The 14,144-nt window shown below is 36.2% G+C and overlaps 1 protein-coding gene across 4 annotated transcripts; it reads right to left on the bottom strand.

The window, feature by feature from the left end:
* Positions 1-319: 319 nt before the first annotated feature.
* Positions 320-7,828, bottom strand: zpld1a (zona pellucida-like domain containing 1a). Of its 4 annotated transcripts, XM_079861613.1 has the most exons (11): positions 7,787-7,828; positions 7,235-7,405; positions 6,935-7,155; positions 6,412-6,593; positions 5,964-6,036; positions 5,405-5,502; positions 4,889-4,969; positions 4,610-4,781; positions 3,788-3,884; positions 3,533-3,562; positions 2,756-3,176 (listed from the first exon to the last, which is right to left on the bottom strand). In XM_079861613.1, the coding sequence occupies exons 2-11, from the start codon at positions 7,338-7,340 to the stop codon at positions 2,842-2,844; spliced, it is 1,395 nt and encodes a 464-aa protein (XP_079717739.1). In that variant the 5' UTR covers positions 7,341-7,405; positions 7,787-7,828; the 3' UTR covers positions 2,756-2,841. The 4 variants fall into 4 exon arrangements, with proteins under 4 accessions (XP_079717737.1, XP_079717738.1, XP_079717739.1 ...); XM_079861611.1 differs by lacking the exon at positions 7,787-7,828 and having other exon boundaries at positions 320-3,181; positions 4,610-4,784; positions 7,235-7,384; XM_079861612.1 differs by lacking the exon at positions 7,787-7,828 and having other exon boundaries at positions 320-3,181; positions 7,235-7,384.
* Between the last annotated feature and the right edge of the window lie 6,316 nt (positions 7,829-14,144).

Genomic DNA, 14,144 nt, shown 5'->3' with positions numbered 1-14,144 from the left:
CAAAGAGATCTGGAAAAAAATGTATCACGGTTTCCACAGAACAACTGTTTTCAACATTGATAATACAAAATGTTTCTTGAGCACCAAATAAGCATATTAGAATGATTTCCAAATGATCATGTGACACTGAAGACTGAAGTTTATATATAAAATATAATTTTTATACATACACAATTTTATATTTAATAATAACATTTATCAAAAATGTGATAAATTCATATTTATTTAATATAATTTAAACACTATATATATATACCATTTTTCTGTCATTGGAATTCAGAATGACACTTCCTTGTGTTAAAAGCTATTATTTGGGGTTTGTGCTCTTAGGTCCCTTAAATCAAAAGAGCTAATCCTTATATTCTATGCTGACACTCAACACTTCTTTATGGCAGATGAGGATATTCATGTCAGGAACAAAAGTGGATTTTTTATTTATCCTTGTATATCACTATGGAAACCAGCATTGACACAAATACAATAATAGGCTTACATAAAGCACACTGGCGGTAATATGGTACAGTGATGGTTTCATACGGAAATATCATTATACTTTTATATAAATTATGGTACCTGAATGATCACCATGGTATTGGTAAAATATGTCGAAAAATATATATTGTTTGCTGACAGTTTCTCGACAGCTTTGCCTTTACACTTCTACCAGCTCAGGACAGGGAGAAATTGGATCCTCTAATGGATTTTGTTTTTCATATCCAGATAGGACATGATGTCTCATTCCTGCCCTTCTGTACCTTTGATTTCTTCACATTAAATTGGGCCATTCATTCATTATGCCAAAATCCCATTAATATTTTCCACTGATGTCAAAGATAATAAAACTGGAAGTCTTCAAAAGTCTGATATGAATACAGGCTCTTTGTTTAGCTGGCATCATGATGATTACGATCATTGTGAAGACCTTTAAAAGCTTGCTTTCTTCAACATGACAACACTGAATACAATAGAACTGAGTAATGGATTGTGATCCCTGTCTGTTTTGTAATTATTACTGCAAAATCGCCAAACTAAATATTCAGAAGCAATTCTGAATTTACTTTATTGTTAAAAAACTAGAAAGAAAGACCTACAAAGTAATACAAATGTGTGTTTGGGGGGATAATAACATGGGTTGTTACATTTAATTAAATTATCTTGGACATAAATTCCATTCAAATATCTTTAATAAAAAAAAATTATAACTAACACTGAAAATTAGAGTATGTGAAACTAACTGCTAAGACTCATTACTGTTCAGTGGGTATCACAGAGACATATGCATACTAACGAGTAAAAACAAATACAATTAATTAAAGCTAAAAAACTTCGCATCCACCTCAATCACATAGCATAGTGATCTAGGTTGCTGTTCAACTTAATTAAATTCGTTCCCTATGGTCTCTCTCTCAAACTAATTATTGCAAAGAGTCTTGCACTTGGAATCACTGGTGTCTCATGATCCTTTGTGCCGTCGTGATGAATGGACTCCTCACATTCCATCCTACAGCCTCTAATATTCTCACTGAACTATAAATATGTGTTCGGCAGGTCTATTAGATACCTCAGCTTATGTTCTTCATGTAACTGATCTTAAACCCTGCAATAATGAAGCGAGGGGCTGAGGTATTAACTTTAAGTTACACTGCACCAAGATCCGGATCAATTGACATTTCAAATTAAATACTTGTATAAAACAGTTCGCTGCTCTGTTGATAAGTTCATTTACAAGTGTAATTAAATAAAGTGTGTAAAAAAAAATGGAATAGTTCACCCAAAAATTAAGATTCTGTCTCGATTTTTTTATATATTTTACATGAGTACATGAATGCAGACCATGAGCACTTGGACATTAAAGTGAATGTGCTCAGTTAATTTGTTATAAACACTGACTAGCTTGCTTACCAAGATTGTGGTTAAAGAGATAGTTCACCCAAAAATAATTTATTCACCCTCAAGTTGTTCTAAACCTTTATGAATTTCTTTCTTCTACTGAACACAAAATATATTTGGAAGAATATGGGTAACCAAACAGTTTATAGACCCCACTGATTTCTATTGGTTTGGTTACCAACAAAATGTCTGGTTTGGTTACAGTTTTCTTCAAAATATCTTCGTTTGTGTTCAGCAGAAGAAAGAAATTGATGCAGGTTTGGAACAATTTGAGGGTGAGTAAATGACGACAGAATTTTCATTTATGGGTGAACTATCCCTTTAAACTGCCGCTCCGCTATGACAGTAGTCAGCCTGAAAAGAAAAATCTGATCGTAAAAGCGGACAGTTTTAACTATAGTGCCACTTGCATCAATGATGAGAGAAAGTAGTTGCGTTGGATGATAAATTGTGGTCAAAACAATGACAAAATTATTCATTGGACCTAAAATTGCGCTTGGTGGTTGTTGCTTATGTTGAGCAAATCTTTTTAGATTTATACTGACACCTAGTGTTGTGGATGCAGATTTACACAAAATCAAATGTTTTCAGTTACTAATCCCATTGTAGTTACCAATGCCATTATCAGCCATCATTAACTTATTCCATTAGCAAAATTGTCCAATAACAGAGGCGTTACCGAGAGAAAGTCAGTAGTAGCCTATTCAGCTGGTCATGTGATCTCAACATGGCAACCCCTAAATTAGTTTGAGCTACATATATAACTGAAATCTCATGTGTATACATGATTTTGCCAAAATGACTTTTTTCTGTAATGAGGAAAAAAATTACTGAGTGCACCTTTTAAGTGCGTTCTTCCTGTTTATTTGTGTGTGAGAATCATTTCAAATTCAGCCCCTAATTGTTTAGGATTGTGTGTTATGTAAATATACGGGAATGAGAATAGCTGTATTAATGCTTTGTAACCAAAAATGGGGGAAACTGTGTGTAGCTAAAGGTTGTGTAGAGTGGTGTTATGATATTATTTCCCTGTACGGCATGATTGTGTGTAACCGAAAGGCTCCGCACACAGGTATTGTTGTATTGTTTAGCTGACTGAACAGCCGTGTGTGCGTTTAGCTGAACGCTGGGTTGTGTGTTCCTGACAGAGGTGTTGGTGGCGTCTGTTTCCCCCTCAGCAGTGACAGAGACAGGATGAAGAAACACATGCTCATAACGCCAAGGATTGCGGTGGCAGAAATCAAGGCACTCGTCACTGAATTCATTTTGAATGGAGGTCCGTTTAACTGTGCTGAAACACACACACATACACACATACAGTGTTAGGAAGACTTCATACAATATGTAACCCACCGTTCAAATACTTATCGCGCACTCTTTCTTTCAATCCACTTGTTCATTTCTTGATAACACCACCTGCTTCTACCCTCTATTATCTTCTCACTGTTGGAAACCCTCCAACTCATCGTTATTTTGGTCATGGTTTTAAGCCGTGACATCCTTTGAGGAGAAAAACATTCCTCTATATTTTCAGGAGGGAGTAAGCATGCTTTTATCCTCCATCAGAAATGCTACAGCTCTGAGATAGACGGATTTAGTCTCCTTTTAAAAGAGCTAAAGTGGAGGAAAAAGGAAGCCTTACCTAGTTGGGAATTATTGGTGGGAGTTTCATCTGTGGACAGAGGAGAATTCTTTTAGTGAGATGGCACATTTATTGCCCAAAAACTAATTTAAAGTGCTAAATCATGTCTCATATACATAGCAGGCTCACTTTGAGAGTTGAGATACAATAACTTACAGTGTCCTCAAAGTTTACTTTTTAGCAGTTTATCTGGGAATCATACCTGTGAGCTACTAGTTGAGCTACAAAAATACTACATTATAGTTCATATCGTACCACTTCTGGTGATGATGGGTCCAGCGGTCATGACTGCGTTGTCAGAGGCCACACCGGTTCTTTCCGACGTGTCCCTTTTCTTCCTCTTACCGCAGATCTGTTAGGATGCCAATATTTGTGAGTAATAAATGAACACAGTTCCAACTTGAAGTTTCTTTAGAATCTTTATTTAATTTAACTTTAAGAAAAGAAAGAAATTTCTAAAGGAAATTAAGCCCATCATAACCAATTAAGATTTTTTTTTATAACTTAGAATGTTTTCCTTACAAATTCTAATTACTTGAACTGAGCTGTTTTTGTAATTCCCATAAATTAAAGCCAGTAAAACCAAAACTGCATGACGCATATATTATTTGCAGTTTTAATTTATTTTCACATTAAAAAAAACATTCATTGTTTGTGTTTTCTATATTTACTTCTGAAGGATCTTGTGACACATTTAAGACTGGAGTAATGGCTGCTGAAAATTCAGCTTTGCCATTACAGGAATAAATTACATTTAAAAAAAGATTATAGAAATAAGAAATATTAAATGGATTTTTAAATTGTAACAATATTTCACAATAATGCTGTTTTACTGTATTTTTGATCAAATAAATGCAGCCTTGATGAGCATAAGAAACTCCTTTTTAAAAAAAACCTTTAAATTTTTTTTTATTAATTAATTAAAAAAATAATGAAAATATTGTCACAATGCAAAAAATCTTGAAAGTCATTTCCTTTGAGCAAAATTCAATATCTTATTTATTTCTTCAGGTTTTAATGTGAAGTATGACCCAGACATGTTGACACACGTTTCACCTAAAAAGCAGCCGTACTTACAGGCAAGAGCAGGGGGCAGTCATCAGAGCGACACAGTTTGGTTACGCAGTGCAGAAACACAGTGGACATTTTCTGGTTCTTGTGCTTGACAAAGCGGAACACCTCAAAGGAGAAGCGGCCCATCTGGCTCTTCCCGTTCTCAAACACTGTTGTCTGCGGGTCCTTATCGCATCTGCTGGACCAGAGACAAGATACACTTAGCATTCAGCTTCAGTTCTGCTTGTATACACCCACATATGTGCAAGCACATCCACATATCTAAAGAAAACATGGAATTACCCAAAGAAAAGGTCATATCGGAGTTCATCATTAGGATTCCCAGAGGGAGTCGTGTAACAGTAGTCCATCAGAACGTTCCACCTGTGGAGAGTGACATACGTGAATCAGTCACTAAAACATGGATGCTTGAATAGGAAACCGCCCTATATGACCAAACCACTGTTGTTTCATATAGAAGTCATTTGTCTTATCTCTACTCGGGACCCATAATAATCTTTCCCATTCATTTTAGTGGCGCCCTTCCCTGGCCCTAAACAAGGCCGGCATTGAGTCACTCAGCATTCTTCCTTTAATTGGCTAAACTAGTTCTGGATCTATCAGATATAAGAGAGGAGGTCATTTAGGGAAGTGCTCTAACAATGCAGTGAAAGTCCAAAGACCATGTGTCTGTCTCAATTTACATTTGACCTCCATCAGATCGTTCAGTATCCAGTATCATATCTACAGTATGTTTTAGTATGTTGGGCCTCCTTGCAAGATACTCTTCTAAGATACATTTGTGTAACTGTAGTTTACCTCCTGTCTAGGTTGGTTGCTTTTACGGCGGCGAACACTCGTGTCTTCAAAGTAAGTCCAGACATTGGGATGGCAAGATTCTGGATGTATGTGGAGTCCTTAAACATTGAACACCACAGGTTAGGATCCCACATATGTTTGCTGAAAAATGACTAAATTATTTGCTCCAGAAATATAGAAATAAGCAAAATACAGCAATAAAAAAAACATAAAAAACAACAAAACATACACCACACACATGCATTACAGTATTTATCACATACATATATATATATATATATATTACAATAAATAATAACTAATAATAACTGTTTAAGAAAAAACTTTGGTAGTCTCTACTATAGAAATGAGCCAAATATCACAAAACACTAAATTGAGCCATATCAGACATGGACTGGTCTGAACTGGACACATTCCATTATTTCAATAATTATTTCAATAATTATCAAAAACAGAATAACAATATTTAGTTTATGTATTGAGCACAGTGCAAAAGACATAGACTGATATCTATATATCGCTTAATTAAAAATGATACTGATGTTCTACATGTACTCACATTGTATAGAAGTAAATTCAGCGTGCTCACAAAAGTGCCATTGCTGTCCTTCACTGATATCGCTGCAGCTGACCTTCGAACAAAAGAAGCTATTAAAACATAATAAATATATTTTGCAGGCCAATTAAGTCTGAAAGGAAAACTAGTGTAATAGTTTTTCCTGATTTACTGTCTGATGTCCTTGTAATCAACCGTACATTAGGTTTTACAACATATTCGTTGTGCATACTAATTTAATTATGCCTCACAATTCAGCCCATTAAATCTGAACAATAAGTGATAAATATTTGACAACATGCAATTTGTTACCTTTTTATCTTTCCTCAAAGTATTGTGAATAATTTAGCTTGGATTTTTTTTTTTTTTTTAAAGGACACAATAATGCATTGGTTTTGAAATGCAGTACTGAATTATATAACGCCATTATACAGTGATGAAGCCAACTTACGAAGCAAGCTGTGTGTTGTTGACCAGGTATTCCAGTGGGTAACTACAACTGAACTTGTAAAGCAGTCCTGGTAGGTAGCTGATGACCGTTGGGGGATCCGGAGTGTCAATGTATCCAGCTATATTCCCAATCTGAACCAGGGAAAGATTCCCATATGCGTTGGGCCCCTGAGCTGTTGAGACCTACAGACACAGTGGCACTAAACTGTGATTGCTCTTCCTGAAACTAATGTACCTTCACCTCCATAATCCTCAACCTTTTTATCAATGCCGGATCTCTGCCGTCACCAAACCAAAGATAAATCCACCTCACCACAGATGTTCTTCATTTATAATGGCCAAACTGTCATAGAGAGAATACTGTCTCTCCAAACACAAGCTGTTTTTTAGCATTTACTGTAACAAATGTGTTTTCCTACTAATGACTGAACCTGAAAGCAAAGTTCTGGGTCCTTTACGGGATATGCTAATGTGAGCAAAAGATTGTAGGCCGTTGAAAATTGTGAAAACAGGTGGTTTCTTACCACCAGTGCGTTTCCGCAAGCCTCCAACGTGCTGAGACTGATGCTGAAGAGCACAACCGTTGGGAAGGTGTTGTTGTTGATGAACCCTCGGCAGTGGGCATCACCGTGACGCCCGTTCAGTGCCAGGTCAGTGTCGGTGTAGCCAGAGAAAAGCACCGGGCAAAAATTAATCTTCAGCGTGATGGTTTGCACTCCACAATACACGCTGATGTCCCGCTCAGCTGTTGAGAGAGAATGAGATATAATTAATTACTTGTCACTGATTAAATGCTTGCTCAAAAAAAGAAAGAGCTCACTCACCGGGGAAGCGGCTGTGAAAGTTGGCATCGCAGTTGAACCCATTGAATTGCGCATTGACTATAAAAGTTTTACTTACAAGCAAAAGAATCACACACAAACGTTCCATTTCAGCGCCTGAGAAAGACAATGTATGAGCAAATTCTTTGGATTCATCAGAAGATGCTTCTTTTTCTGAAATCAGAGAAGAAATGCATGATTAGACTCTCTTCAAAAGGTAATTTGACTGCATTGTTCTGTAATTATGCTATTAAATTTGAAGAAAACGGATAGAAAATGAGAAATCTGATGCTTTTGTTGGTGCTTCTGTTCAATTTGAAACCAATAATGAACGTAAATTGCTCTGAAGTGCTATTGCACAAACTCTGGGAACAAATCAACTCACCTCAATTTATATATTCAAAAAGCTGCAAATCTATTCAAACAGATTCACTTCCTGTAGGTATTTGTTAGTATGATGCTTTTACACAGAGTTCTGCGTGTTTCACCCTGACCTTGGTCCACTTTTGCCCTCCGTCTGCTTTAGCATCCCTCGCTCCGTTTCGGAAGACTCACCCGTTTCCCTGGCAGCTGTAGAATCAGCGGTACTCCATCTGTTCTCGGCTGTGGCGCGAGACTGACTGGATTACCCAGCATCCCGGCAAAACAACTAGAAACGCGGCCTTGCTCTGAGGAAAAAAATTAAACATAAGAGATTCATTATTTGAACACGTCAACAGCAAAAGCGCTGTCTGGGGGAACATGGGAAAGTCCATCAAAAGTGAATGTGTTATACAAATCCTTTCACAGGCCCAGAAACATGAGCAGGTTTTGAAGTTTCCCACTCATATCCTTTCTGCTTGATCTTGCTCTGTCAGCGCTCACAAGTGGCCCCACGCCGCATGTGGTCTGGGAGGGGGGGAATTATCTTTTCATCGGCTCCTGGACTGGGCTCGTCGCTGACTGAGCTGGCCTTTCTGTGTGCCAGGACGGTCTGGGTCGGGACCAGGATTGTCTGGACGCTTTAGATGCTTTGTTTGGCCCGGCTCAGTCAGCACTTCCCCAGCCGCCTCCCATGATGGCATCCCACCTGTCTGGCCGTGAACCCCCCCCCCCCCCTCCCCCCCCCCTTTCCGACTGCTACTCTTGGCCTTACGTCAATTGTTGGCTAATGTATATGAGAATCTATATCACAAAAACGGGGTCTTCCGTGAATAAACACTCATGCTTCCATTATCTGCATACTTCTAGTAATGAATGCCTGTTCCAACCCTTCCAAATTTATAGCTGACTAATATATCATCAAATTAGCATCATCATTTTTAAAATGCCTTTAATCTGCATGATTAATTGTCTTAGAAATGTCTCTACGGTCCATCCTTGCAGCAAAAGGGGAAACTTGAATGATTTCATTGTCCATTCTTACCTGATTAATCAAAGCTCAAGATGTTCGGGCTGCAGGCCAGCTCCAGCTGCAATACATCATCAGAAAAGTCGCTTGTCAATCTGTGCAAAACAAGAAATCCAAATGAGAAGAATTTTCAAAACTATGCAATACCATCCCAAACGGTTCAAATCCTAAATCCTCCTCGGATATTACAGAGACACGAATCGGATGAAGCTCTGAGCCCCTTCGGATAGAACTCTGACGAAGTTTGCCTCACGTCTTAGAATTTCTTCAGATGGAAGGGATTGTGGGTAAAATGGAGCTGTTGGTCTATAGCGGGGCAATTCAGTACTTGCGATAAGTATCTCTATTTATGCGCTTCCAGCAAATGTCATTCTTTCATTTTTCACAATTGAATGTCTCTATATAGCAGGCTATAGTGCTGTTTATCAGTGTGGCACAATCTCATTCACCTTGGCAAGATATCAGGGCGAGCAGAACTGTAAGGATTTCAACATATATTATTGCGTTTACACTCTAGGATAGCATTTGAGACAATGGAAAATAATTTGCCATTCTTTTAAAATCAATTTATTAAATACAATTAAGCTGTGCAAAACAAAAGCATTTATTTATTGCAAAACGGCATCCTTGGATAATATAAGCCTTTTAAAACATTGTATATATGTTCTTGAGTGTTTGACTAGCTATTCATTGCTCAATTAATGGGTCTAGAACAATTACAGGATGGTTTTATAGTTTATGAATGTGTTTTGGGCTCATTTTAAACACTAAATAGAATGATGAAATGGCCTATCAAAGCCACCGGCAGGAATTGTGTTTACGAACAACGCAACACAAAGGCTGTATCTATTTTTATTTGGCTGGCATTTGGTCTTGCTTCATTTTCTTGTCTTTTTTTATTTATCTGATGACTTTATTCAGAATGCAATGAATAATGTGGGTCATTAGGAGGTTAGTGAGAAAGTCAGTAATGCAATATAAAACCGACAATAACAGGAATGACAATGGCATATCTAACCTTTCTTGAGGTCTTTAGTGTAACCAACAATACTATTTGATCACCCTCTATCTGCATATCTTGTATCATAAATCAGACTATAGTTTCTGAGAAAATGCATGACTCTTTTTTAACAGGGTACAAGTAATTATTTTTTTACTAGCCGTGCGAAATGCCATCAGTTGGCTGGCAAGCAGGTGTCAGGCCCAGAGCATCAATCACTGCGGCCTGCATGGAATTAGGAACTTTGAGCAATCTGTCTCTGTTTGGTTGTCATGGCTATCCGACAGACGGGACACACCTGGTCTAGTGAGGAGAAGAAGAAAAAAAGCAAAAGAGGAATTTTAAACAAGGGAATACACTTTTGGTGGCATGCAAACCACAAGTTTTGTTAATTGCCTCTGTCTCTCTCAAAGTGTCACCAGATGAAGAAGAAGAAGAAGAAGAATGAGTGTCCATGACAACTGATGACTGGTGGGAAACTAAGATAAAGAAACACATGTGACTGATGAAAACAAACTGAAAGTCCTTGAAAACAGAGACTAAAAAAATAAAAAAATAAAAAAAAAACTGAGTGCGTGTGACACAAAGATTCTGTTTGCTTTGGTGCTTAAGTGCCATGTTTATTCATGAGGGTTTATAACTGGAGGCACAGTTAATTTAAACTTATTATGATGTAAATTTGATTTGAAATCTTATAGAAATGATTTAAGGCCACAAATTGGCTGTTAATGTTGCAATTCAGCCTACATTAGAAAGACTCTGATGGGGCCGACTCAAAATCAAGTTCTATAAAACATTATGAACGTACGAAAATAATCATCATAATACAGAGGGACCAGAAATACCTAAATAAGGGAATGTCCTGATTTTGCCGAGTTGATATTTTGTTGATCCTATAGGACAACATTCCAACATTTAGCCCTAACCCCTACCTAACCCTAAAGTTATTCCTAGAGGGAAATGACAGTGAATAACGCTGATAGAAGACCCTGGTTGTAAGCCTAAACTTGACATAAACTGCAAACTTGTCCCTCAAATCTGATTGGTTGATTGGAATGTTGTTCCAGGATCAACAAAGATGTTGATCCAGGAACATATTGCACTTGGTGAAATCAGGTTCTGCAACATAAGGACGGATAACACAGACACAGCTGACATACTTTCAAAATGTTCACCATGTTTCTAATATGGAAACAAGTCAGCTGTGTGCAGACAGAGAGATGGCGTGTGAAAAAGAGAGAGGAAAGTCTGTCAGTGACAGGTCTCTGGCCTCTGTCGGGTACAGCGCAGATGAAAATGTCTTTTCTCTTTTCTGTGGATTGTATTGTCTGTCAAAGCGGCCAACTTGGTTACCTCCTAACTGTACCTGTCAGCAAAGAGAACATTGCTTGTCATCTATGTAAGCCTTCATCCAACACAGAAACAGTTATATCTGCTGTTGAATGGGGTAATATAGCACATGCTATTGAAAAAACAACATATCCATGTCATGCATCTGACATCTATATCCCTTTTCTCCTCACACCCTTCTAATGACCCATTTTATACACTGTAAAAAATTATATGATCAATAAGTCATAACATATGTTTTTACATTGCTTTAACTTGTAATATTAACATTAATTAAGTAATAACTAACATTGCTATTTTCAGCTTTTTTTATATAGGTTATACAAGACTCAAATAATTTTTAAGTCAGTAATGCAATTTAAGTTGAAATAACTTAAACATCCAAGTTGATTGTACTTAAATTTAAGTCAGCAACTTTTTTTTCACAGTGTAGGTGTCTTTGAGGTAAATATTTTTCTTTAAATGTTCAGTTTCACAGTTCAGACTTTTCTATTAAAAATAAGATATGTCAATATGTTTTGTGAAATACACGACTTTCACAGGGTTATTAACTTAAGAATGCTTTAAGCAATAATTTTAGGTCAGAATGAATAAGCAATATTAATTAAATCTTATGTCCGTGTGAATTAATTAGATCAAGTTCGATGATTAATTAATTTGTCATTTTTTCATAATTTTTTATTGTAAATAGTCTATATTGTATTAAGTAAAATCTTCTTTAAATTTTTTTTTTTTAATTTCTAAGGGTTTATACTGTGAGCGAGACTGTAAAAACCACTCTGAAGCGGGAGGGAGTTTATAGAGTTCAGTCACTGCTGGACAGCGTTAGAGGAAACTTTTGTGCATGTGAGAGATCTCTATTGGACTAAACAGACAGAAAAGCTGTGTTTCTGGTCCCAAGTGGCAGAAATCACAGGATGCCTTATTGTTCATGTGTGAAACACAAGCCATGTGGTATTCAGACCTGAGGGACACACCTTTTCATTATGAGACATATCTATAACCAGCTCTCTCCTCACAGACAGAGATTCATAAAAATAAAAATAAAACAGCATACAAAATATCAGTGTGTCAGGATTGTAATGCAGGATCTCAAAACTCAGTATCTGCATTTTAAATAATAATAATTAATATTATATGATACAAATAATGATATGAAATAATAATAAAAAAAAACAGTGCCAATAAGGCAGATAATAAAAGCTATTAACATTTTGCATAGATTACATGTAAAAGGATAATACTATACTACTACTAAAAATAAAAATAATACAATAATTAATTATTTAATATAAAAATAATTATACAGACAGTGTCAGTACTTTAATGCAGATAATAAAAGCTATCATTTTTGTGTAGATGTCAAAGTATCCAGAAAGATAATACTACGCAAAATATAAATACAAACTATTAAACTTTCTATAGTAAGTTACAGATATCAGTAATAATGAATGATTATAATATTATTTTTCTAAAACTAATTATTATGATTATATAAAAATCGGTGTATCAGTACTGTAATGCAGAAAATAATTAAAAACTGCGTTTTCTATATTATTATTATTTAGGGTATTGTTTTTAATAATAAAAGCTATTAGCATTTGGTGAAGATTACGTCAAATGATCCTGAAAGTTATATATTATATTTATTATGTCAAATATAAATATGGTAGAATATGTGCTGTAAATAGAAAAAGATGACATGAACCTGCGATCTCTCAAATGGATGTTGTCAAGATGCTCTTGAAAGTTTGTGAACAAGGACATATAGACCTGCATGTGCATATCGCCCTCTACCGGTAAGACTGCAACACAATGAACACTGATGCCACCTGTGCAATACTGTTGATATTAGTCAATCTGCTCCATTTATCACAGACGAGCCAACTCCTGAAACCGATCAGTGCTTTTGGCATTGTGCATTAGTGGCTCATTCAATCTCTGAGACCTTCCCCTCTCTTTTTCCTCAGCTTGAGTTTTAATTACACCTGTGATCTGAATTTTGGAATGCTTTACAGCATGCACACATCAAATAGGCCTATGCTTTTAAAATGTGTGGGTATTTACATGGGGCCCTAAAAAACGACTACTTTAATAGGCCTATATTTTTCTTGAAATATTTTTCTCTATTTTTCTCATTCACGTGGATTCCCTCTAATTCAGTCACACTTTCTATTTTCTTGAACACAGGAAGATATTCACAAAATACTGGTGCTTATGTGCTTGTAAGCAGTCAATATTGGAATGCACCAAGCTGAACAAGACATACGAATATGCAGGACATTGCAGTTTCTGCAGGCAGGGACACTTACAAACTGAACACAACCAGCATAGGTCAACATAAGTATAATCAACAACTGTAATTTGCGTCAATTATTTAAGCTTTAATAATGCAGCTCAGTATGTATCGATTGCCTTAAAACGCACTATTTTTTTCTCAAGTAATGTTTTCTGTACTTGCATATTTTTATCACTAGATGTCCCCCTTTTATAATGCATTTTGTAAGGAAAGAGTCAGAAAACCAAATACAATTTTTCACTGAGGGAAATTAATGTAAAATGCTTTATGTATGTGATTGCCTTTCACACAAGTCAATCAGCTGGAAAGGAGTAATACGTAATTAATATATTAAATTAATCATAAAATTGTGAAAACTGGCTAACTTTATTTATTTTAGAAGATTATATTAGATTACTATATTATTGTATTATTGTGAAGATTTCTACTGAATACTATGTATGTGTGTATACATACTTTCTAAGCTACTTGTAATATATAGCATACATATTGAATTATTTTTAACTATTAGGCTAAGTAAAGACATTTAATTAATGACATGTCTATTATGTTGTAAAAAAAAAAGAATTAAGAAGAAGAAGAAAAGTATATCAGAGTCACTATATTAAAACCATGAAACCATGAATTGTGTTGGATAAATTCCGTCACGTGAACCGTCGCCCTGGTAGATAATACACAGAATCTGTCCATCTAGAGCCGCCATTTTGGCTCATAATCCAAATCGTAGTACTCACTTTCTACGTGGTGTGAGGACCCCGGCCTGATGGTTAGAGCCAACATGGCGTCGTTACGCACAAACCATCCTACATCCATATAAACCTTGGGAGGATCCTCTGAAAAGAGGAAACAGACCCGCCATTTTCCTACGAGCCTT

Source organism: Squalius cephalus, assembly GCF_949319135.1.
Source record: "Squalius cephalus genome assembly, chromosome: 24".
In the NCBI taxonomy this organism is placed as follows: Eukaryota; Metazoa; Chordata; class Actinopteri; order Cypriniformes; family Leuciscidae; genus Squalius; species Squalius cephalus.
Note: the sequence above shows the minus strand (reverse complement) of the source record. Positions and strands in the feature narration are given on the sequence as shown.

Coding starts and splice junctions, on each gene's coding strand:
- zpld1a (XM_079861610.1), bottom strand. CDS start 7,340: ATGGAACGTTTGTGTGTGATTCTTTTGCTTGTAAGTAAAACTTTTATA. Junction 6,037..6,411: donor AACAACACACAGCTTGCTTC/GTAAGTTGGCTT, acceptor TTTTGTTCGAAG/GTCAGCTGCAGCGATATCAG. Junction 4,970..5,404: donor GCAACCAACCTAGACAGGAG/GTAAACTACAGT, acceptor CACTCTCCACAG/GTGGAACGTTCTGATGGACT.